The 24580-nt window shown below is 41.7% G+C and overlaps 1 protein-coding gene across 1 annotated transcript in view; it reads left to right on the top strand.

Annotated features, from left to right (window-relative positions):
* The window catches only part of cacna1ea (calcium channel, voltage-dependent, R type, alpha 1E subunit a), a 118825-nt gene that overhangs the window by 51172 nt on the left and 43073 nt on the right, over positions 1 to 24580 (top strand). Inside the window, exons 6-7 of the mRNA XM_080877175.1 lie at positions 7237 to 7342; positions 7496 to 7635. Of these exons, the coding sequence (XP_080733301.1) occupies positions 7237 to 7342; positions 7496 to 7635 (246 nt within the window). The remainder of the gene's footprint in view (positions 1 to 7236; positions 7343 to 7495; positions 7636 to 24580) is intronic.

The raw sequence follows: 24580 nt of genomic DNA, 5'->3' as shown, positions 1-24580 counted from the left end.
TAGGCAGTTATGATGAATTTGCCCAGGTCCAGAGTTTAGTGTGGCAGGCCTGGTGAGGACTTGCAGCTGCTTCTCCTGTCTGATCCCCACTGGGATACCCCACAGTGGGAAGTTTCCCATTGAGAAGGTACACTTTTAAATAATTGATTGATGGTTTTAATGGTTTGTTTCATCAGTGATGCACACAGAAATAATCATGTGAGAGCTGGTTAGCACACTTTGAGCTTCTAAGTATAAAACGGTGCATATATCCTGCCTTATCAGAGACATTCTGTAGTTTTCGCTATGAAATCTAACTAAGATTTAAAATACAATCGCTAATTTAACCAAGGGGGAGTCAGCTTATGATGAACTGATCTAACTGCATCCTAATAACCTTTACTTACACTTACATGCTGCGCGGTTAGTCTATTTTTTGTCCAATTCAAAAGTCAGATTTTTTTCATATTCAAACTTTTTTAGTGAATGAGAGAAGATTTCTAAAGTGAAAGTCTCTAGCTGTTCACATAACCAGTATACAAAGCAAATATGACATATGTCTCACCCTGCTACAATGTGCTTTATCATAATTTATAGTAAATGTGCGTCTTTATAGCCTAAGAGAGTGGTATAGTGTATATAAGGAAGGGCTGCAGCTGCGAGTTCACAGTTTGAGGGCTAAGCTACTGCATATAAACATAACTGAATGAATTATGTCTGCATTTATTCTGAAGATTGACTGGCGAGCTCTGCAGGCCACTGAAGTATAGAGGCATTGTGAAATTGAACGGAGATTTGACTATGATGCCATTACATCCATCCTTATGACAATAATTCGAATTTCCCAGAGGAACCCACCCGAGGGATTAATAAAGTTCTATCTTATCTTATCTTATCTTAATTCAAGTTTAATAAATATAAATTAAGTTCTCCATAAAGATTATTTCTCAGGCTTAAAGAGAGCTCCAAATGGAGATCACACCAGTAACTTTCTTATGTGTTTACGTATTTAATACTGGCCTCTGCCACAAACACACGGACCTATACACATATGCCACAAATAATTTACAGAGTTCTAATAAAGCCGGCTCAGATGCCTGCGATTCGTTTTGATTTTCACCTCCATGTAATGATAATCACAGCGGCTTGGATCCAATCTGGGCATGAACGTATTCTCAGTTGCACAGGGCACCACACTCTGTCTCCATTTCTATTTTTACACGCATGTTTGAGGAGTCGAGGCACAGTGCCAGTGTCACTGTGACTTGGGATTGCTCACAAGATAGCTTGCGCTAAAGCTGGTAGACGAATCATGATCGACGTCACACATCAGCTGACACCCAGTGAAGCACCGAGGAGGGGGAATGGGTTTGGTTTAGGACTTCTGTTAAATTTGTCCCTACAAGTGAACCAGAGATCCAGCTTTTCACTCTTCCTTGGAGAATGCAAATCAATCCCACATGGATCCAACGTTTCCAAGCAGAACATTGCTAGCTTAGCCTTCTTCCTATAGTGCTTCCTCGTGCCAACACTTCCTCACACATCAGGTAAAATTATGCATCATTTATCAGACAAGGCAACCTTCTTCCATTCATAGGAGGTGGTTTCCATGGTGGATGGGGGTCAATATGGGCAGTCTGATGTGATGTAGCCCCATATATGCAACATTTGAACCAGTATTAAGGTTTTCAGAATTATTCACAAGTAGAAACAAGACGAGAGAGAAACCACGGCTGTGCAATATAACACTAATAAGAGTTTACTATCATCCGTCCGTCCTTCAGTCTCCCACCCACCTCTACCTCCCTGGTGAAATTACCTTCTATAGTAAATGTTTCACATATAGGTATGAAATGTTAAAATACCTATAAAACTAAAACATTTACATTTTCAAAGAGCAGCCTTCACTCACACATTAATGACCCTGTTGATGTAAACTCATGGTCATGCAATACCAAATTGTTTTCAAGCCCAGAGCATGTTATGTTCAAAATGTTACCTGGTTTGACATATTCAATTCATTCACTGTTGTCCACATATCTGAAGTTGGGTGGTAGCAGGATAAGCAGAGTAGTGTCCTCCTTAGAAACACTTTCGAGTACCTGCTGTGGGATCCCAAAGCATTCATAGACCAGTTGAGATATATCATCTCTCCATTGTGTTCAAGGTTTAATTCAATTATATTTTACTTGTATAGCACCAAATCACAACAGCAGTTGCCTCAAATCGCTTTACATTGTAAGGTAAAGACCCTACGATAATATAGAGAAAGCAGAGAAAACCCCAACAATCATATGACTCCCAAGGACCAAGTTCTTGGGCGACAGTGGGAAGGAAAAGCTCCCTTTTAACAGGAAGAAACCTCAGGTAGAACCAGGGAGGGACGCCATCTTGCCATGACCTGTAGAGGGTGAGGGGAGGAAATCGGGACAAGGATACGCTGTGAGAACCAGAGATTAATAATATCTAATTATTAATATCTTTTTTTTTGTGTGTGTGTCCCGTTTGGATCTTTAGCCATCAGAATTGTTGTCTTAAGGCCAAGAAAGATGCCAGGCAGATTTATTTTACCAAGTGGATCATCATGGCCTTGCCATATTGGTCCATTTGATTGACCTTTATTATAATTATGTATTTATTTTATTTTCAGTTGCTACAAACGGGACAGACATGACTGGGGGATAGGACAGGGAGAAAGAATGAAAGAAAGAGAGGGAGAGAAAGAAAACCAAAGGGGAGAAGAGACGGTGAGAAGGGGGGGAAGAAAGGAAAAAAAAAACACAAACAAAACACCTGGGTCACCTGTATGGAGAAAAAAACAGAAGAGAAAGCAAACAACAAAGAGCAACATAATAAAAAAACAGCACCATCACAATAAACTAGCTAGCAGTAGATAACAGTAGATACTAAAGAATAAACGATATTGTGCAGCACGCAAGATAGACAGCGCACAATGTGCTTTGAGGCAGCAGCCAAGAAAGCTGTAGTCCGCGTCTGTGAACACCCGTGTGTACACCTGTGTGGATCAGCATGCTTGCATTCCAAAGGTTTCTCCATGTAACGATCTGCTAGGGAGTGTGGGGAGCCACAGCCCCGTCCTCCAGGGTATGAAGCAGGTATGGAGGAGATCCAGGCCCCAGAGTATAAGGACCCAAGGAGGACCACCAAAGGGGGGGAACCGTGCCACCCTCCTGGGAAGAGCTGAGTAGAGCCCCAAAGGAGAGGTCACCCCGCAGCTACGGAGCAGGGGCAAGAGGGGGTTGCAGTGGCGTGCCCGCGGGCTCTGCCGGCAGCCAGCTGTGCCAGAGAGGACCGAGCTTCAGGCCCAGAGGCCTGAGGGCATCCCACCCCCCGGAAGGAGCCCAGCTGGGCCACAGGCGCCCGGCCCCGCCAATCAGCCACCAGGAGTGAGCCGGTACATACATGAGCGCCCAGCCCCAGACGACAAGGACCACCAACACACCAACGTCTGAGGGCATCAACCACCGGCAGGGAGTGTGGTGAGGGGAGATAGGCCTCCGTACTTAGGAGGGCCTGAGATGTACCCAGAGAGGTTGAGTCTAAGACCCAACCTGACATATAGACACAGACGAACAGGCGCACGCGGACACAGACGTGCATTCCCACCCCATATGCACAACCAAATACTCGGCACTCACCCAACGTGTAGACAGACACAAATAGACACTGCACAGACAGTCGCACTCCCCAAACATACTCTATATCCCAGGTCCAGGTACCCCCGCCCCCAGAGGGGCAAGCCGCACCTAGACCCAGGACATGTAACCCTTCTCTCTGGGGTGGAGGCAAGCGGACCACCTCCTTATCTGCAGTAGCGGGGAGGCCCCGCATCCCAGACCCCTAATTATTAATATCTAACAAGGCCACTTCTTCCATTTGTCCTTTTCGTTGGAGGTGCTTTCCATATTTCAATATGAAAAAAGGTGATTGAAGAAGAAAACTCGCGTCATGCCCCCAGCAGCTTAGGCCTATTGCAGCATCCAGGTCTGCAGCTGGGTCTCCTTCCAGTTGTACACATCCAGAAAACCTTCAACAGGAGGTCCCAGGAGGCGTCCTTTTTATTAGATATTTATAATAAAATGAAAGTTTATAGTACTTACAATAGGACATACACTGGCCAACATTGTTTCATCACACACTAGTAAAATCACAGGACAGAAAACAAAGATCACGCTGACGTAAAATCATGACAAAAGAAGTTTTGTGAAGACTTTCATTTATTTGTGTGTTTGCAGTGATGCCGCCTCACAGATAGTTGAGCTGCCCAGTAACCGTCTCATAGCATTGACTCTTGTCTGCAAGAGGAGCCTGTTGCCGTGGATACCTCTCTTCTTTCTCTTTCTATCTTCATTTTCTCCCCCTCTCTCTCCCCCTCAGTCTCTCTCTTCATCCTGTCTCACCCCTCCTCCAGTTTGCTGCGAGTGTTTCAGGGAATGTGGGGTGTGGCGGCTGCTCAGAGCTTTCAGAGAGCCTAAGGTGATGCTACTTATTGCAGGGAAGTGAATCAAAAGATACACTTAAAATACAAATACAGACTAGAGCTCGAGATGTTCTTTTGGGCCGTGTTTTCCAGCTCATTTATGGATTTGTTTATCCAAAATCTTCTGGGTCAATCTGTGGTTCAGCCTAGGTTTAAGCTGGCACCCCTGCAGGCTAGTGGGAGTAAGATTGCATTTGCTCTGTTTATTTAACTTCTCATCACTCACATGTCCCAGAGTAACCCTGCTAGCTACAGCTGCCAGCACAACATCGATCTGTCCAGTTTCTTATTTAGCCTCATTCACTCCTCCTCGTCAACCTGTTTTGGAAGCTTCTAACTCTTTATATAACCATCATCTTCTCCTCCACCACTCGGCCCCCTTCATTTAAATTGTCACTTTCTCCTGTTGGATTCTTCCCTGTTGTCTCTGCCTCCTCCTTTCTTCAACTCTCCCTCTCCTCTCTGCAGATTTAAGCTCCCTTCCTTCCTTTCTTCCTCCCTCTGCTGCACATAACTAGGATAGAGGGGAATGCCCACGCAGAGCTTTAGATAAAAAGCACATTGCCGGCTTAGTTCAACCAAAGAGGGGCTGGAGTTGAACCAACAACCAATCTAGGTCTCACAGTACAGGCAGCGAAGCTCGAAGTAAGAGCGACCCTGTTTATAAGATCACAACCCAGGTCTTACCTGAGAAGCCTTCTGCTACTCTGGCATTTTGTTTGTGTGTCTGCATGTCTGTGTATCCCTGTCGGCTGAATGCTGACCTCAGATAGCAAAGCTAAAGGGCTTCCAGCACGTGTTACCCTGCTGTTGGGTTCGATTCCCTGTAATTAACCTAACTGCATCCATTTGTGTTTGCTGGGAAATTCAGGTGTCACTTAATTAAAATACTTAAATAATTAAGAATTTTTGTCAGCAAATATTATGAAATGAACAAAACCAACAATGAATCGTTGATACTGAAAAGTCTTGTCTGTGTAGTCGGATCCTTATGCAGCAAATTCCTGCCAAAGAACTTGACATGGATCAACCTGCTGCTGCACTGCACAAGAGCAACACGCTTTATTTCTGTGGAGTAATGGTGATGCATTTAGAAAGCTTAATAATAGACAAGTATTCTAAAGGAAAGTATCCAATACTGTACTTGAGCTACACTCATTCCTTTATATTTTGCTTCCAAAGACTTTCTTGTAATTTTTAAAAGTGGTTCAAACAGTTCTCCAAACTTTTTTTGTACATCTGTACTTTTTCAGTCCATTCCTTATACCGGACCATTTTCAGTGAAATGTTTTTGTTTTGTTTGTTGAAAAACTGACCTTCAAATCATTCAAGCATAAAAACTGTACCTAACTGAAGGGATAAATCTGTGTTGTATTTACACAAAATAGACAATTTAACAAAGAAACAATTTTTAAATGTATCTTGAGGCACTTTGTTAATAGCAGCTTATAACAAAAACACAGCTTGTTCCCATTTCTTTAGTTGAATCTATGAAAAATACCAAAGGTAACACAGGTCGATGGGCAAAAATCTTAAAATTGTATCTTTTAAATCCCGTTTAAAAACTCATTTATTCAACATAGCTTTTCCATCTAGTTAGTGTCCCTATTTTATATTTGGTTCAATTTCTTATTTATGTACTTTATCTTTTAGCTATATCTGTTCTTAGTAACTTTGTTCTTATATTCCCTTTTATTGCTGTATAATTAGTGCCCTTAACCTGATGACATATGTGCTACTTTGTTAATAGTCTTTTATTTATTGTCTTAACTTTCCTGTTTTTATTGTAAAGCACTTTGGTGTACCGCTGGTCTTTTAAACGTGCTATACAAATAAAGTTGTATTGTAAAAAATATTTTCTGTACCAACAAAATCATTTTTCATCAAATACTTGGCATATCTCGCCATGGTGTGTCCTTTAAGAAACTGGACATTTGGAGGACAAAGGAAGAAGTGATAGGCCTAAAACAACATGAACAGGATCTGGAAGTCATGTTCTTAAGAAATTAAAAAAGACCTGACACAGGAACTGAGAGATGCATTTGGCCCTTCAGCTGATTCATGGGCCGTTTGCTGAAATTTAAGCAGAAATGGTCTCAGTGCAGGAGTGGCATTCAAGAAGCCATCCTGAAGCATTCATCATCTAAAAAGAGAACAGAACAAAAAGGCAGCCAACATCCAAAGACGAGCTCTGAACGTCCTTCATAGAACCTGGAGAACTATTCCTCGAGAACAATTAAGGAAATCACAAGAAGTCTTGTCCAAGAAAGTTCAGGCTGTGTTGAAGAATAAAGGTGGTCATGCCAAACATTGGATATTAAGGTTGTTACAATGGCACAAACTCTGTTTTTAGCTCACAGACTGTATTTCAGTGTGTGTTTAAATGTGTTTTAAAAATCATTGCACCTATTTCTCATTTTCAAAGCAACATGTAAAGAAATGAGGGGTTACTCAAGATGCTTGCATATACTGGCAATTGCTGACAGTAAGAAAAGCATAGAATCGATAGTATTAGTCTTTAAACTAGCATAAATCCAGAAAAAGGATACTAAAATATAGCCACTGTAGACGTAACCTATGCATCCACTGCCAAACTCCCAGTCAATAGTTTTTTTTATTATTAATCCATCTTTCTGTTTTTGGAGCATCATGACGGGACTACATATGCAATTTCATCTCACAACTTTATGCTGCATAATGAAAAACAAACTGTTGACATTATCTGAGCCAGTTGCTCCTTAACTTTAGCCTTCCACTCCATTTGAGTACATGATCCTCGCCACCATCATCGCCAACTGTATCGTGTTGGCTTTGGAGCAGCACCTTCCCGGAGAGGACAAAACACCCATGTCCAAAAGACTGGTGAGCTGCACATAATCCACAAACACAGTCACAACTCATAATCTCTCAAATCAAAATATAAGACTGTTTGAAAATGCACGACACTTTCATTTGCAGCAGCTCTTTGTCAGCTCAGTGTGAACTTATAATTTCTCTCTTGCTTTGTACTCACAGGAGAAGACAGAGCCCTACTTCATAGGGATGTTCTGTTTTGAGGCAGGCATAAAAATCATCGCCCTGGGCTTTGTGTTTCATAAAGGCTCTTACCTCAGGAATGGGTGGAACGTCATGGACTTCATTGTGGTCCTCAGTGGGTGAGTCCAACAGTGTGTGCATGTGAATGTGTGTACATTTACAGATCTGTGAAACAGGATTAGCATCTTGAATTGAAAAGGCTGGCGACTCTATGAGATTTATGGTGTGAAAATACAGTGCGCAGTGTTCTTAGCCTCTTTTTTAAGGAGCTCGCAGTTATTTCTAGCACCATTGGCTTCAAATGCTTTGCCTACTTGTTGCTTATTCATTGGTAATGTTTGAAACCTGAAAATCTTTCTTTTATTGTGGAATTTATGTTGCTAAAGCTGATGAGTGAACCATATAAAAGTCACACAGGAAGTCTTTTGTGTACCTTATAATGAAAGTGGGACGGTGGGAAAGTAAACCTCTTCTAAACCAACTGTTATTTGCTCTTTTTGTCTAAACTTAAACACATTATACTATGAATAATGCTACTGGTGCCTTGCTGGGGAAAGAACCAGGTGAGGATGAGTGTGCCATATCATATTTCATATTCATAATATAGGACATGTACCTGTGTATACAGCCAACAGTGACCTTTATCCAAACAGAACAGAGTAAAGGACATTTGCATCGTGCTTTTTATTCCATTAGTACGTTCAGAGTAACAGTTTCTATTTGCTTGAATAAGTTGTGCAGTGCTTAGTATTCACATAAAGGTACTCTTCTGTTTTTATGTAGCTGATTAAATTAACATTAGAAAAAAATATCCCAAAATTTAATTTTCCAGGAAACGCGCAGAGGGACAGATGTGGAGAGTCCAGAGCTAAACTGTGGAGAGCCAAACACTCAGTGGCAGCTACTGTACATAGTCTCCCAGGCAAAAACTCCAGGGGGGGCTCCAATCAGCATTCATCACCATTATGTTATAAATAATCTGACACTAATAGAGCAGAGCTGGACACATCAGGCTGCCGTGCTAGCTAAGTTCTAACTTCAAAATAAATTAAATAATTTCATTTCATTTAATAAATGATGATTTAAGTCTCCCCCACAGTTGAGGCTAGATATATGTGTATATATATATACATTTATATGCTTGTGGTGCTTTATCAACTCTAAAGCTTTCAGAAAGGTGTTTTAGTGCAGCGGTCCCCAACCCCCGGGCCTCGGACCGGTACCGGTCCGTGAGTCGTTTGGTACCGGGCCGCGAGAGTTGAGGCTCAGGTGTGAAATGTTTGGTTTTCAGGGTTTTTATTGGTTTTCAGGGTTATTTTGTTATCGTTTTTATCGTTAACTCGGTTTTCCTGGGTCTTTTCACGTGTGTTATGAATCTTATTTTTTTCGGTACGGGTACTGGTTTTATTTTGTTGTATTTATCCGCGACACCTTAAAGGCCGGTCCGTGAAAATATTGTCGGGCATAAACCGGTCCGTGGCGCAAAAAAGGTTGGAGACCGCTGCTTTAGTGCAATCAAAACTCTGCAAGAAACCACAAAACATTTAACTATATCTGTTGTTATGAAACCCACCAGAAAAAATATCTAATGAATGTAAACATTTTGGCTAAAGAGGTCCTCCCTCTCTCAAGTTTTGGTCTGCTGTAGCAGAGCTGGTCCTCAAGGGTCTGAAATTCAGCACACAAACAACTTGTCTGATCAACAGGTTGTGATAACGCAGTAAGAGGCTGCGCTCTGCCAGCACAGGCAGGGAAGCTAAACATGAATGTGAATAAGCCTGAATTTGAAATACTTAAAGCAACAGATTTGTAAATATTTAATGAGGAGAAAGTACACGTGTGTGGACCTCAAGGCCAGCCAGTTTTGCTCTGTGAATGTAAACATGACCAACCATGAATTTCCACACACTAAACTTCAGTGTGCTATGACCAGAGCACTGTACTGGAAGCTGACTAAGCTGTTGAAAAGCATCTCACTCAGTGTACTTACAGTACATTAATTGAATGGGAGTTAAAGACTCTGGGGATGCTCAGCCTGCTCTGTGGGGGGGGGGGAGGTGTTGCATTATAGTGCATTTTACAGCAGTTAAATCCTCGGGAGACACGAGCGCCTCATTGTCAGAGCAGAGAGGGAAATGCTCATGGTTCAAAGGAAGAGCTTGATGAGACAGCAGATCAACCTCGACACCTGTCTCTCGCTCACACACACACACACACACACACACACACACACACACACACACACACACAAATGAAATATTAATCAAGTCACAGGATAGAAGTACAAAGGGTGGCAGACACGGTTCTTAGAGAATTCTACATGATTCTGGCTGTTCAATTATTGATGAGGTCGGGCTTCTCATGATACTCCGCTCGCTGTTGGAGAGAGGAAGGACGTGAAGTTTGAGGAGAAAGATGGAGGAGAGGAGGGCACGGGAGAGGGGCGGCGTGGAGAGATGAGTTTTGTTCCCGCCTCAAGCCTGTTGATCGGCTGACGCCACTGTCACATACTCTTGTGAGGACACTCAACATACAGGCTGTTCTGATGTGCTTGTATCTTCTGAGTGTGCTGGGCTCCAGTCATGTAAATGTAAATGAATGCATCTGCGTGTAAGTTTCACGTGATGATGTTTCAGATGAATTCCATCTTTACCGAACAGATATTTGGGGCAAAAAACAGATGAAGGAACTTTTATAAACGTGAACAACAGCAGCTGCATTTATTCCACTCTCGCATGCTGTGGGTTGAATTTGAACTACCAGTTGTGACTCAGGGCGGAAACATGCTCGATCTGGCTGAAATAGCCTCTAAGGTTTTATTGTATTAATATTCATCATGATGAAGTGAGCTGCAGATAGTTCCCTCTCTAAATTATCATTTTAGCCCGTGCAAAGATAAATTAATGAAAATGTTCTCACCGTGTCTCTCTCTGTTTCCCTTTTTCCTTCCACCCGTTCAACACTTCCAGTGCACATCAGCACTTCCAGACTTCTAGGCTATCACTCTAGGTTTGCAACTTTATTGGAAAGCAGATAAATGTTATGAGATCTGGTTGGTATTATGAGATGTAACACCAGTTTTGTCTATCAGTCAGTAATTAGGAGGTCTCTACAGACAGGAAGAGTCTGAGTGTGTTGCAAATATTCTGCATATAGATGCTTTCAAATACAAACACTGAACTGTATTCATATTCCATTACAGTCGCTTGGCAGCGTCCCTCTATTTTTGATTGATTGATTGATTGATTGAATCTTTATTTTGAACATGTTGAAAAAGTACAACAAAATAGAATTAAAAGAGACAAATGAACAAAGCAAAACAAAAGGAAAGAGAGCAACCACAACTCCAAATAAAGTTCATGTTCAAAAAGGAGCAGGAAGAAGCAAAATTGCAACCAAATTTTCATTGTGGTTGTAAAGCAACACTTTCATTCGTGTAGCACTGCAAAGAAAGTTTCTGTGCAATGAGACGGCGACAGCTGAGCTAAAGTAGGAGCAAGAAAGACTGAAATGGTGACCAGTCAAGCGATTTTTATCCCTTGGCTGCAAAAAGGTTGATGGGGTGTTGGCCTGACACCCTCTGTCCTCAAAGGATGCCATCCAGAAACTTCAAGAAAGATAAACAGGCAGAATAACTGTTGATGCAAATAATCAAAGTACCAATAATCAAATTAACATATGGAGAAACAAAAAGAGTGAACATTTAAGGCAAATACAGCATTACATATTCAAAAAATGTGCGTCAAAGAAGACATTGAGCAATATTAGATGCTGCTAAATGTTTCAGGAGCATGTGAATGTTGACCTCAGAGTGCAGTCAGTCAGTTAACAGTGAAGTGAGAGTGTGCTCTGTGCTCTTTGTGAGCCCCAAAGATATTAAGTGGGGAAAAGACGATTACATATTTTGTTTTACTCACTTGCTAAATAAACAGTTTGACCTCCATTTTTGAAAAAATGATCACGTGAGGGGATTATTGTTTTTTATTTACCTTGTGGGACTCTGAGAGATTCTGTTTATGTGTGTTGAAGCCTGCAGTCACCAAAACGCTCAGAAATAGCAACTTCAAGTGGACTTGACTTACAAGATTATGAGTTCTTATAGTGCAGTTACAACAAGCCTGCAGTAAATCCACTACGCTTTCAATCACACAGGCGGGAGCCCTCATTTAAAACATTGCCCGTGGAAGCATAACACACGAGTGTTAGCTCAGACTACTAAACCTTTCCTCAGTGAGTACCCCGGACTCCCTCAACATTTTGTGCGAACATGTGTAATTATGGAAGCATTTGCTAAAAGTGTCAACGCTGGAGGCTGTGATTACCTCAGCAAGCTTCCTTGGTGTTTCAAGCTGGCCTGTATTACACAGAGCGCGCGAGTGGGAGGGAGGTATGAAAAACCAGATGGCACTTACTGTTTCCTCAAAAGCTGTTATCGTGTAACGGAGGGCTGTTGTGGTGGAAATTGGAATAGAGGGTTTTCCTCAGGCCCGCTCACATGGTTCACCAGCCGGTTACTCCTGCTGAAAAAGCAAGCTGTGAGGCAGAGCAGCGAGGAGGAGAAGCATGGGAGAAAGAAAGGAAGTGAAGAAGGACGAGATGGATAGAGCTGGAGCAAATACGAAGAAAGACTATTTGCGTAATCGCACGTACTAATTGGTATCGTGGTCGACGCGTTGGCTGGTAAGCCCTCCATTAGAGTGGCAAAAGTTGGCAGAGGCAACGCCCACCACGGGTTTGTTTCATCACTGTGTGCCAGACCCTCAGGGGGGTGAGGAGGGGGGGTGGTTAGTTCAGAGGCAGCTGATGAGTGTAAAGATAAGGAACCTGGGAGATGAGCATTTCTCTGTGGCTCTTATATATAGGATAATGTTTTCATAAACATTGCTGCCAAGTTTGTTATGAAGATTTTTTTCAGTCTTTTCTTCTTTACTTCAGAAAACACATCTTGATTTTATTCATTTGGATCCCCATTAACTGTGCCCTAGAGCTCAGCCAGTCTATAGAGATACTGCCAGCTAAGTACCTGAAATGTAATTTTGGAACACCAACAAGTAGAAAGAGGAGAGGGCTGTTTAGAAAGCCTGTGACAGGAAAATGTCTGAAGCACAGAGGGAGGGAAAGATACTCGGGAAAATAAATGATGTAATATGGCTCTGATGTAGCAAACACTTTAAAATATTGTTTTCAAGACTTTGAGAAATCTGTCTGTTTTTCAAAACGGCAGCTAGTTATCTTGTTAATGTGATGCTTGTCTGTAAATGATAAATCATTGAAATATTTTTAGGGCAGTCAAATATTGCTCCTAACGCTCGCTCAAAAGAGCGGCACAAGTCGTACTTTGATTATTCAGGTTTAGTTACATATAAATCCTGTAATGTAATTTTGTTCTAGTGAAACAATCACAAGTAACAAAAGTGAACGTAATGTTTATCGTTCACTTACCATCATATAGACTCATTTGCCACTTTGTTGGGTACACCTATACAACTGGTTGTTAACACGATTATCTCATCAGATATTCAGAGATGTAGGCAGGATCAAGAAGACCCACTGAAGTTCAAACTGAGCATCAGAATGGGGGAGAATGGTGGTCTAGGTGACTTTAAATGTGGCATGGTTGTTGGTACCAGACAGGCTGACCAAAGCACTTCAACAGGCATTTTCCCACCAATCAGGAAAAAAAGAAAAAGAGAAAATATCCAGTGAGGAGCAGTAATCTGGGTGAAATGCCAGAGGTCAGAGAAGAATAGGCAGACTGCTTTGGGCTGATTGGACAATCCAGCATCACAGCAGCAAAACCTCTAATAGACACGCCGGTCCACAGAGTCCACTTCACACTCTGCTTCTCCAAAACATGGAATGAACACGCATGCAGACGTTACAGTTGATCAACTGAACGTTATTTAAATGCAACAGTCTGAGTATCCGTGACCTTCCCTTTATGACCACACTGCATCCATCTTCTGATGGCTGCTTTTAGCTCTGTGCTCCATGTAACGAAGCTCAAATCATCTCCAACTGGTTTCTTGAATATGAAAATGGGTTGACTACACGTGACTATAAATGGTCTCCATAGTCTCCAGCTCTCAATCCAGTAGAGCACCTTTAGGATGTGGAGAAACAGGAAACCAGCTTTCATGGATCGTGGAAAACTGCAGTATCTGTGTGCTGTCATTTCAATATGGACCAAAATTTCCGAGGAATATTTGAGGGACTTTGTCTCGATTCTTCTCGGAACAGATTCAACAGCTCTGAAGGAAAAAGGAGGTCCAACATTTTGCAAGGTGCATCTAATAAATTGTCTGATGAGTGTATTCTGTAGAGCCGCTGTCGCTAACATTATGTGAAAAATTAAGTTGTTGGCTGTGGTCAAAAATATCTGTCACAATTTGTATAATTAGGACTCAAATGCAGGACACGAGCAGACTGATTAACAAAAGGCGACTTCAGGGGGCTCTCCACCTTGAGCCTGGGATTCTGGCTTTGCTTAGGCACTCGGGCCGCGGCTGGTGAGTCGCCAAGGTTGTCCCAGGAGGACCAACTCAGGGTCAACCGCGACCCCCCCTCAGAGAAGAGCAGAAGAGAGCACTCTATCCCTCTTCTTCTCTTTTATTCCCCCTCTCTTTCTGCCAGCTTTCTCCCCAAATTCACTTTCTTTCTTTTTCTTTTCTGTCCGTTATGGTTGTAATAATCCAAAATAAAAAAATCCTAATAAAGTTCTAATAAAATATGACTATCAAGTGGACAGTTATAATAAATGCCACAATGCCCCACTTGTACTAACAATTCTGATTGCTGCACTGTTGGACACGACAGGGGAAAAGAGTAATAAACTTTAAGCATCAAATCTCCAGATGGTGGAGAGAGAATCAAAATCCAAAAGGACAAAGTGACACAAGAAACCAAACTCACTTCCAGAGTAATTAATCAAACCATGAGAAACTAGAAATCAAATGCTAAGAACTAACATAAAGTGAAATAGGAATCAAAATACCCATCCATCCATCTTCATCCGCTTTATCCGAGGCCGGGTTGCGGGGGCAGCAGCCTAAGCAGAGAAGCCCAGACCTCCCTCTCCCCAGCCACCTCCTCCAGCTTATCCGGGGGAACACCCAGGTGTTCCCAGGCCAGCCGAGAGATATAATCTCTCCAGCGTGTCCTGGGTCTGCCCCGGGGCCTCCTGGTGGGACATGCCCGGAACACCTCACCCAGGAGGCACCCAGGAGGCATCCTTGTCAGATGCCCGAACCACCTCCGCTGGCTCCTTTCGATGTGGAGCAGCAGCGGCTCTACTCTGAGCCCCTCCCGGACGGCCGAACTTCTCACCCTATCTCTAGGAGGAAGCTCATTTCTGCCGCTTGTATCCGCGATCTCGTCTCTTTCGGTCACTACCCAATCAAAATCAAAATACCTCAAAATAATAAAAACTTAAAGCGCTAGAAGAGTAACAATGAACAGAAAGCCTAAACCAAGAGACCCAAACCAGGACAAGAACTTTATAAACCTGTTGAATTATGCTGCGATGTTATCTCGTTGTTTTGTACATTAGCTTGGGAGAAAACAGAAAATGACAGATTTATACCTTAAACTGACAGAGACAGTTCCCTTTGCTGTGAGAGCAGTTTATACTGCAGGCATCAGACTTTATTCTGACCATTTCCTGCTCTGTTACTACTGCCGACCAGAAGGGAGAGCTAACGCGAGAGCTTCAAATTGATTTACATCAGTGAAGCCAACACCCTTAATATCAGCCAGCATGGGATGTGCTATGTTTCTCTCCATCTCTTCACTGTACTTCACATCTCGGCCCTCTTTCACTTGCTTTGGTTTCTTGGCTTCAGTTCAATTTTCTTCAGTTTTTAATAAATTTCTTAAGCTTTGCTCTTTAAATGATATTAATATGACAGATAAGTTGTGAACATGCATCACTGCACCTGACTCACTGAAGGCTGCGAGCACAATCTGTCTGGTGTGTATTACTGTTACTCGTGCGTATGAACCAAATGTGCCACTACTGCACGTCTTTTAGCCAGCAACACCGTATGTCTGCTTGGCATTCATGCACATGTTAGACGTGACTATATCAAACTGTCTCTCACACACACACATATTCACACAGACGTGTCCTCTCCAGTCTTATTTTCCATCTGTTGTCTGATCGATTGATGAGTTCAGACATAGCAGGGGTGGATATGTCCCCCTGAGCTGTTACCGTGGTGACTGAGAACCCCGCCCCAGGTCAGGCTGTCACTGGCTCCAGTCCCGCTGCTACAGTTAGTCAGAAAAGGACAGAAAAGTGCAGATACACCTGTTTCTTTGTATGTTTATGTGCGTGAGTGATGGCAGCACTCTTCTCTCACATTTCATTTGGCCTTTGTTTTAAAATAAACAAAGTGAAACATGATTAAGATGAAGAAAGAGAGAGCAGTTAGTGACATTTGAATCCTCGCGCAGACGTGGTGTTTTACCTGTGATCTCATCCCGAGGCAGTGAATGATGATCATGATGCCGAGGAAGCTGACAGCCTAACAGGTTCTCTCTCTGCCCCTGTGTGCTCTCCCTCCTTCATCCTATAAAGACAATGAATGGGCTGCGAAACAAAGCCCGTGTCAGGGGTCTTTATGCAGTCCAGTCTAGTGTCTGATTAGAGACGATGAGGTGCTACACTAAGATCAAAGGGGTTCCTCTTTTTGAAGGAACTGAAGTCAAATGAAATTCAATTTGCAACTTAAAGTTACACAAACTGAGGGAGGGTCAGGGCCATTTCTCAGTCGTGACCTGGCAATTTGTCTTCACGAACTCAATTTTACTCAGAATTTAATTTTTGCTTGCAGTAAATCCTCTCCAGTCTTACATTTGTCTCTGAACGAGATCTGGTAAAAGACGTGATTGACAAACTACAAAGAGTACGGTCGCAACTGAAGTCTCCTCAGATGATGTTCAGAATGAAATTGCATTTTTCAGAGACAAACAGAAATGCGTGTGCAGCCGGTGGCAGCGCCGAGGAGCTTACTTAGGATACAGTGAGAGAGGCTGAAACACACATGCTACCCACGTTACAAAACACTGGCTAAATCTGGGCACTAATTTATATTTTGAGTGCATGAGTCATAAAGCAGAACAGTATAAATGTATTAATACATCAATAAAGATGTTACATTTTTAAAAAAGTTCATTGTTATTGGGCACATCTTTGCTGGGTTTCTGTGTCCAGTTAGATTTGAGAGATGCTGTATAGCGATTTACATCACACCAGCAAATATGGCTGAATTTAATGGCTGAATATAGAAAAAAGTTATTAAAATGGAGGATTTATCCACTCAACATAGAATTGTTGTCTTAAATCCAAAGTAATTTTGGTGCTTTGTGGTTTGGGGCTTATTATAACTCCTTTTACAACATGAAACACACAGCGTGCCATTTAGTTTCTAGGTTCTATGCTTCCTCCCCACCTAAGCAGCATACTCACAGGAACACTAGAGGTCCGTTAGCTTCGGACATATATGCCGTTAGTGTTTTGTTATTTTCTTTCATATTTCAAAGTGAGAAAAGAGGCTGAAGAGAAGATTTGTCCAAATACAACCTGTGTCTGTGAATCTTGTTTTGACCACATCTTCTAAGAGGAGTCAGAATCAACAGTTATGTTGCCAAGAGAGGCTACTGAGATTAAACTGAGCCTGAATACAGACACTTCGCGCACCTCTGGAGATTTTCACTTGTAGAAAACCGGCGTTTGATCTCTGCTGGAGTCTAAGCAAAGGACCTGACTAACAATTGACCGTGAATTTGCATTAGAAGATTGCTTTCAGTGTACTGTGGCTTGTAAAAAGCTATGAACTTCGACCTTAGATGCTGCTCGGTGTTTCTTAAGGGCACTCTGGTTTGTCACTGTCAAAATGACGTCAGTGTCAGTGGAGCTCCTTAAGCCATGTTGCTGTCACAGTTGTGTCACTGCCAGGAAGCAGCATAGCACTGGCTTTGAGACAAAAGGCAACCTTCAGCCCAAACACAGTATTTACTTCTTTATATTTGTGTCCATCTCAAAAGGAACACTTGAAAAGTCATTGTAAGTTTGCTATTGTTGACACAGGGACTATATTTTTTATACTATATATAATTGTAATATGATAATACAGTAATTCCGATAATTATAATATTACAATATCATGATAAATACATTATAAAATGAATAATTTATAAAACATCCTATATTATAATTTACTGAGATGCACACACATGTGCAGCTCCCTGGATAAAAGCACCTTTGACAGCAACAGTAACTCCAATAACAAACTGTTACAACCAAAGTATGCAGAAGAGCATCTCTGAACGCACAACATGTCAAACCTTGACGCAGATGTGCTACAGCAGCAGAAGACCCCACTGGTGCCACTCCTCTGTTAGGAACAGAAAACAGAGGCAAGGCAAGTTTATTTGTACAGCACAACTCAACAACAAGGTGATTCAAAGGGCTTTACAGAGACATTAGAAACAAAAACAAATAAAAAGCATGATTTAAAATTGATTAAAACAAGCAAACAAACAAACTAATTAACAAACAAACAAACAAAACAGATAAAATCAGAACAGTAGATAAAATCAGTAGTTAAATGTAAGTTTTGAAATTTAAGCTTAAGTGTGGATTTGGTGCTTTATTCAAATGCAGCTGAGAACAGGTGAGTCTTCAACCTGGATTTAAATAAACTGAGTGTTTCAGCTGATCTGAGGCTTTCTGGGAGTTTGTTCCAGATATAAGGAGCATAAAAGCTGAATGCAGCTTCTCCGTGTCTGGTTCCGACTCTGGGAACTGATAAAAGACCGGATCCAGATGACCTGAGGGATCTGGAAGGTTCATACTGGGTCAGGAGGTCACTGATGTATTTTGGTCCTAAACCATTCAGAGCTTTATAGACCAGCATCAGCATCAGAACAGAGGCTCGTGTTCACAGTGTTTTTTATTCGCTGAACTCAAATGACCTCCACGAGCATCAGATCTCAATCCAGGAGAGCACATTTGTGCTGTGTGAAATGGGGCAGGTGCATCACGGATGTGCAGTCGACAAATCTGAGGAACTGTGCGATGTTATTATGTCAGAATAGACCAAAACCACATTCATGTTTCCAGCACCTTGTTGATGGGGTTCAACCGGGTACCAGTGAGGTGGACCTATTAAAGAAGTGTAGAAGCATAGAAGTGTTTTTGCTGCATAACACGTTTTTGTACACCATCAATACTTCTCATTGATGGTGTGATTTTAATCAATTTTACCAGCATCTACTGATACTCAAAACTTTCCCTTTATGACCTCCTTGTGAATTAAATGATAGTCATTTATAACAGGTGTATGTGAGTGTGTGATGTAAAAAGTGTTGGTGACTCATGTCTCCAATGAGCTAAATTAACATCTCTCCTTCATTCACTCTCTCTCACTTTCTCTGACTTCTAACAGATGGCTACTGAATCATTTACCCATATTTATTATTCATTCTGGCCAAAGAGCAAACATTTAGCTAACTGACATATAAACCAATATGCAGGCTGATAAACCCAGGCCAGTATCTCAGGCTGTTGATTTAAGGAATAGTTGCATTTGACCTACCTTCCTTCCTTCCTTCCTTCCACCCACCCCTCTGTCCGTCCGTCCGATCTTGCACAACAAATTGTGTTTCTTATGTGTGCGTTTGGGGTTCCTGCTGTTTTTCGGTGAGGAGGAAAGAGAATAAAAAGGACAAATGAGGGGGGGAGTTAAAAATGAGTGAGTACACTGTGGGAGGCACAGAGGCTTATATCAACTAAACCAACCAGAGCAGCACTGTAGGAGTTTTTTCATGCAATTCCTTCTTCTGCACACACCACCCACCACACTGTGAGAGCAGCGGTTTTAATTGATTGTCCTGCAGAATCTTACATCTCCCTAAACAGGAACCCTGTGATGTATGTTTTTTAAAAATCACACTCAGCTGTTTCTTCCTTCCACAAGTAATAATAATAATAATAATAATAATAATAATGGATTGCATTTATAGGACTGTGTTGTACTGTAAGTGAAAAATTGTTTCTCTATTGTTAGAGTTTTCACAAAGATTAAGACTCGTGCTCATGGACACATCAGCTGGGAGGATATTTGCTGGGACGGCAGTTGGGTCTTACTTTAAGATGCTAGTTTTAATTAAGCTATTCTTTCAACATTTAGTGTAATGCACAAAATATGGTGTTAGTCTTCCTGCTGAGACAAAGCTTTCTATCTCGGTGCAAGAGTTCTCATGTGTGCACTGTATTGTACTGCGTGAACTTAGTTGAAGCCTCTTCTGACAAATTCCCAGGTTCATTCCAGGAGACGAAAGAGGGAGAGATCATTTGGAACAAAGTGATTATACAGCTTGAAGCGTTAGAAAATAGCAACTGCATAACCAGCAGTGACAAAATAATTCAATAATTAACTGTGACAATAAAATAAAATCACAGCATCTGTTGCAATAAATCTGCTCATTTCCAGTAGCCAGTGTGCCTTCTTAACTATTTGTTCTTGAGTAATGTTTAAAACCCCTACAAAGAGCAAAATGGCAACAAAACACCTTCAGTATCTTAATCTTTGATTAATTTTTATTGTTTATTATCCAGTTTCCTTAGCTTCACCTCGTGCTATGTTTCCCTGTGTAGTGCTGCTGGAGTCTCTCCGCCTGATGCAATCTACTGGAATTTGTACACATGAAACATGATGACTGTGTGCCGTACGCGCTATTGGTCTCTGTCGTGGAAGTAAAGGCAATCACGGCTATTCTGTATCCCTCAGCATTACAGAGGTCCTTCAGTTGACTTTAGGATGTGGCTGTGTCCAAAATCAGTCACTCCTCACTATGGAGCGGACTGTTTAGAGGTTGCCACTATGTAGTGGGGCAACCGTGGGTCAGGGGGTTGGGAAGCTCATCTTGTAACCGGAAGGTTGCCGGTTCGATCTGTCTGTCTTTGTCGTTGTGTCCTTGGGCAAGGCACTTCACCTACTGCCTACTGGTGTTGGCCAGAGGGGCCGATGGCGCGATATGGCAGCCTGGCTTCTGTCAGTCTGCCCCAGGGCAGCTGTGGCTGCAACTGCAGCTGCCTCCACCAGTGTGTGAATGTGAGAGTGAAGGAATAGTGGAATTGTAAAGCACTTTGGGGGTCTTGAAAAGTGCTATATAAATGCAATCCATTATTATTATTATTATTATTATTATTATTATTATTATTATTATTATTATTATTATTATTATTATTATTAGTGTTGTCCAATAGGGAGAATAGTGGACACGGAGCATCCTACACTGGCATAAAGAGTAATTTCCAACTCCTCCTTATTACCCATGATGATAAATCAACATTTCGACCCAAACAGAAAATCCAGTTTGCACTTGCACGGAGTCAGACGTGCACAAAAAGGTCATAAGGAACACGTAAACTACATCAAACACTAACAGGAGTAGGAAGTACCAACACGAAAGCCACACAAAGATCTAACCTTCAAAATAAAAAAAAATCAAACATTCCCACTGTGCAGTTAGATCGTGTTTCTGTGTTTCTTAGTTAGTAGTTATCCACTTATTCTTCCTTCTTCCTGCTTCGCTCTGGTCAGCATGTCTCTCTGGTGTCTTGTTTTCAGTTTTACTTCCTCAGCAGTTTTGTGGTTATTATTCAGACCTGTGTGTCATTACCTTCCTGGAGCCAATTCCCTGATTACCTTCATGGGTATAAATAGTCTGGTCTTCTTTAGAGTCTTTGTCAGATTATCTCTGTCTTCCTTTGTGGGCATAGCTAGTTTGTGGCACTTGGCTCTAAAGGTTTTTGTTCTTTCTTTCTGTAATGATTACAAATGCATATCTTACTTCAGCCCATGTGTTCTGAGCAAATTGTTTCATGCGAGGCATGTAACAGAGAAGCACCACTGAAAAATACACTTTGATTATAAAGGATTTTTAGGGGAAAAGAGGTATTGCCTAAAAATAATGAAAAGAAATTAACTGTATTTTCTTTGTCTTTTCTCCCAGAGACCTTATATGGCACCATCATTCATCCTCCTCGTTTAGGAGTTTTATGACTTTTATAAAATTCTCTGCGACTGTCACTGATCTTGGCTGACTTGAAGTAAAAACTGATGATAATCTCAAATCCTGGCAATGTATAGAAAATAATGCAAAATTAACTGTAGTTTACCTGAATTAATCAGTTAATCTAAAAATCAGATTTAGGGATAGTTTAAATTTGTGTCCTTCAAGCACTCGTTTTATCAGCGCAGAGTGATTTTTATAGTTAACTTACTGAACAAAAATTCTAAAAATGTGCCAGCTATGAGTAAATGATTTCAAATAAAACCATAGACCCATCGTTCTTCTTTTAAATGGCAGAAACTTTCAGTCAGAAGGATAAATACAGATGTAAATAACAGTGCTAATCACCGAGTAACCGGGCTCTGTGGTGCCATATTGTGCGTGCTTGCTTGAGGCACTAAAGGCCCCCACAGACCCACACAGGTGTTTTTAGTTAACATGCTAATTACACCTGTATTGTTTTGCTTTTTTTTTTAACTATAACAGTGTTACAAATGTAATGTAACAAAACTGTCAAGCACTAATAAAATGATAACAGTATACCTATCCTAACAGGTGCTACAAAACTCACATGTCCATCAAGCCCGACTGGTAGACGCCCACACAGTCCTTAAAAGAGCTTTCATCAGTCAGCATAAGTGAAAACACCTGCATGGATGCGCTGTGGGGTTTTAATGAAAGGAAATCATTAAAGTCATGTTAATGTTCCTTGTAACACCTTTGATTTTCATGCTCTTGCTGTTGCAAAGGTTCATTTTGGAGAAATGGAAACGCTGTAAGTGAGCGATGGCTCTCTGAATACTGTTAGAGGTGTTGCAGCGTCAGATAATGACACGTTACAATGAGCAAATACAATATGGATTACTGTGTGTGTAACAGAGTCCACGGCAGACCTGATGACATGCTCACGGTTGCCGTACACAATCACACGCTCGCAGCTTTCCAGCTCAGCCGACACTCCAACAGCATGACGTCAGTCCGCACAGAGGCGTGATTGCGGATGCCGTGCAGGTGCGTCCACCGTCCCTGCAGCAGCACCGCAGACCACGCCCTGTCACAATGTGTTGTACACGTTTAAAGTTATTCCATAACACACAATCAATCATTGAAGAAAAATCAAAGAGGATTTTCTTCTGCTGGAATATAATTTGAATCCTTATTTTAACACACAAAACTGATCCTGTGACTCAAAAGCTGCAGACCGGTAATTAATGTCGTTACAATATCCAGGTGCGCTCACATCACATTCGTTAACAGCTCAACAGCGACACGGAGCATAAGCCACGACGTTATCAGTATCACGCCACGACAGCTGTCACGCCAGATTTGTCACGCAGCGGGGAGCTGTCACCTCTGCAGGGTATGTCATTGTTACTCACTTATCATGGCTGACAACTCTGACCAGGCCATCGGCTAAGTTCACTACAGTGCGTCTCATATAACGCTCGCAGACATGCTCAGAGTGAACGGACACGTTTTTCTGTCTGACAGATCCCAGTGACTAAAAGCGACTTTATTCATTTTCAGAAACACCAGTCACCTTTGAGCTTCGAGCCGTCCCTGAGATCGGTTAGGTTGTCTAAAGATTTATTACAAGGGTAACCCAAACCCCCTTGTTGCCATAGGACCCCCTTCAGTTGTGGGTGTGGCTAGCCCTGTGAAAGGCTCCCGAATGAATTTTATTTGGAAATCTATTGAAAAAATAAAAGAAACTGCAGAATAACCAACACTTATTTGTGTTTGTTTTGTTTCATCCTTTAACTCTGGACCACTTCATGGTGTTCATGAATAAAATGGTGACTAATACCACTAAAAATGAATATTCCTGCATTACCGAGAAGGAAGTCAACCGGGAGGTGCCAAACTCCTTCTTTGAGCCAAATCGGCCATGTGTTGTGCTTCCCTTGGCTGATTTAAATCTGCCACTCTCTGAGGCCAACCTTCACCTTCCTCATGTCCATCACGTAGGTGGTGCCAATGGCCAGACGGCTGTAATGTGCAATATGTCTGTAACAGTAATGAGTATAGCAGGCTGTGGGACAGAGGGAATTGTTAGTGAAAGCATGTTTCTGCAACATTTCATTAGATAAATATGTGTATATATTTTTTTCCTAATAAATCTAATAACATATAGTTTAATTTGGTGCTGATATGTCTATTTATTACCCAAAATATTGACTCTCAGATGGCATTTTTTAAATTTGTTTTAGCAGAGGAAGCTTCTATACATCTGAGCCTTCGCTCTAATGGCCTCAATCCATTTTCATACTATGAGTCATTTATTTGTGTATTGGTAGGCTTTAGCAGTAACTACCAGTATGCTTAGTATGGCTATAACATGTTATTTAGAAATGTTGTCTCAAAATCTAACAAACAAGCAAAAACTTTTACCCCAAAATGGTTTTGGACTTTTCTAACTGTGGTTGCACCAAAGTCCCAGAACACAATCTAACTTCTGCAAATGGTTGTTGCTGCAAAACGGAGCCTGGGACGTCCTCTGAATATCAGCGGACTGAATGAGAAAGCCATTTTTAGAGCCTTCATCGCCATAACAGTTAAAGAGCAGTCAGGACTGATGGTCTGAAGAAAGATGGAAAGATGAGGGAGGTCGAGGATGAAATGACAGCGGTGTCAGGAGGGAGCGAGTGGTTGGATTAAAAGGAGGGAAGGAGACGAGAGAAAACAGGAATAATCAGCGTGTTAGTGAGCTGTTGAGGCTGGGATGAGGAGGGAGTGGCTTCAGGTGTGAATGCAGTTCTATTTCTATATCTGCGTGGATGATGGGGAGCTATTTTAATCCTTCTCTCGTCTCCTCGTCCCCCATCTCTTTATCTTTTTTCTTTCTTTTCATAATTAAATCAAATGACACTCCTTGTCTTCTAACAGTACAGACCGAACTAATTCTCACCACTCGATCACAGAAATGTAATTGGGTCTGTGATGCTGCGTTTCTAGCTGTGTGATAATCAAGTATGCAATTAC

Source organism: Rhamphochromis sp. 'chilingali' (assembly GCF_963969265.1).
Source record: "Rhamphochromis sp. 'chilingali' genome assembly, chromosome: 3".
NCBI lineage: Eukaryota > Metazoa > Chordata > Actinopteri > Cichliformes > Cichlidae > Rhamphochromis > Rhamphochromis sp. 'chilingali'.
The sequence above is the reverse complement of the archived record's forward strand: the minus strand, read 5'-3'. Positions and strand labels throughout refer to the sequence as shown.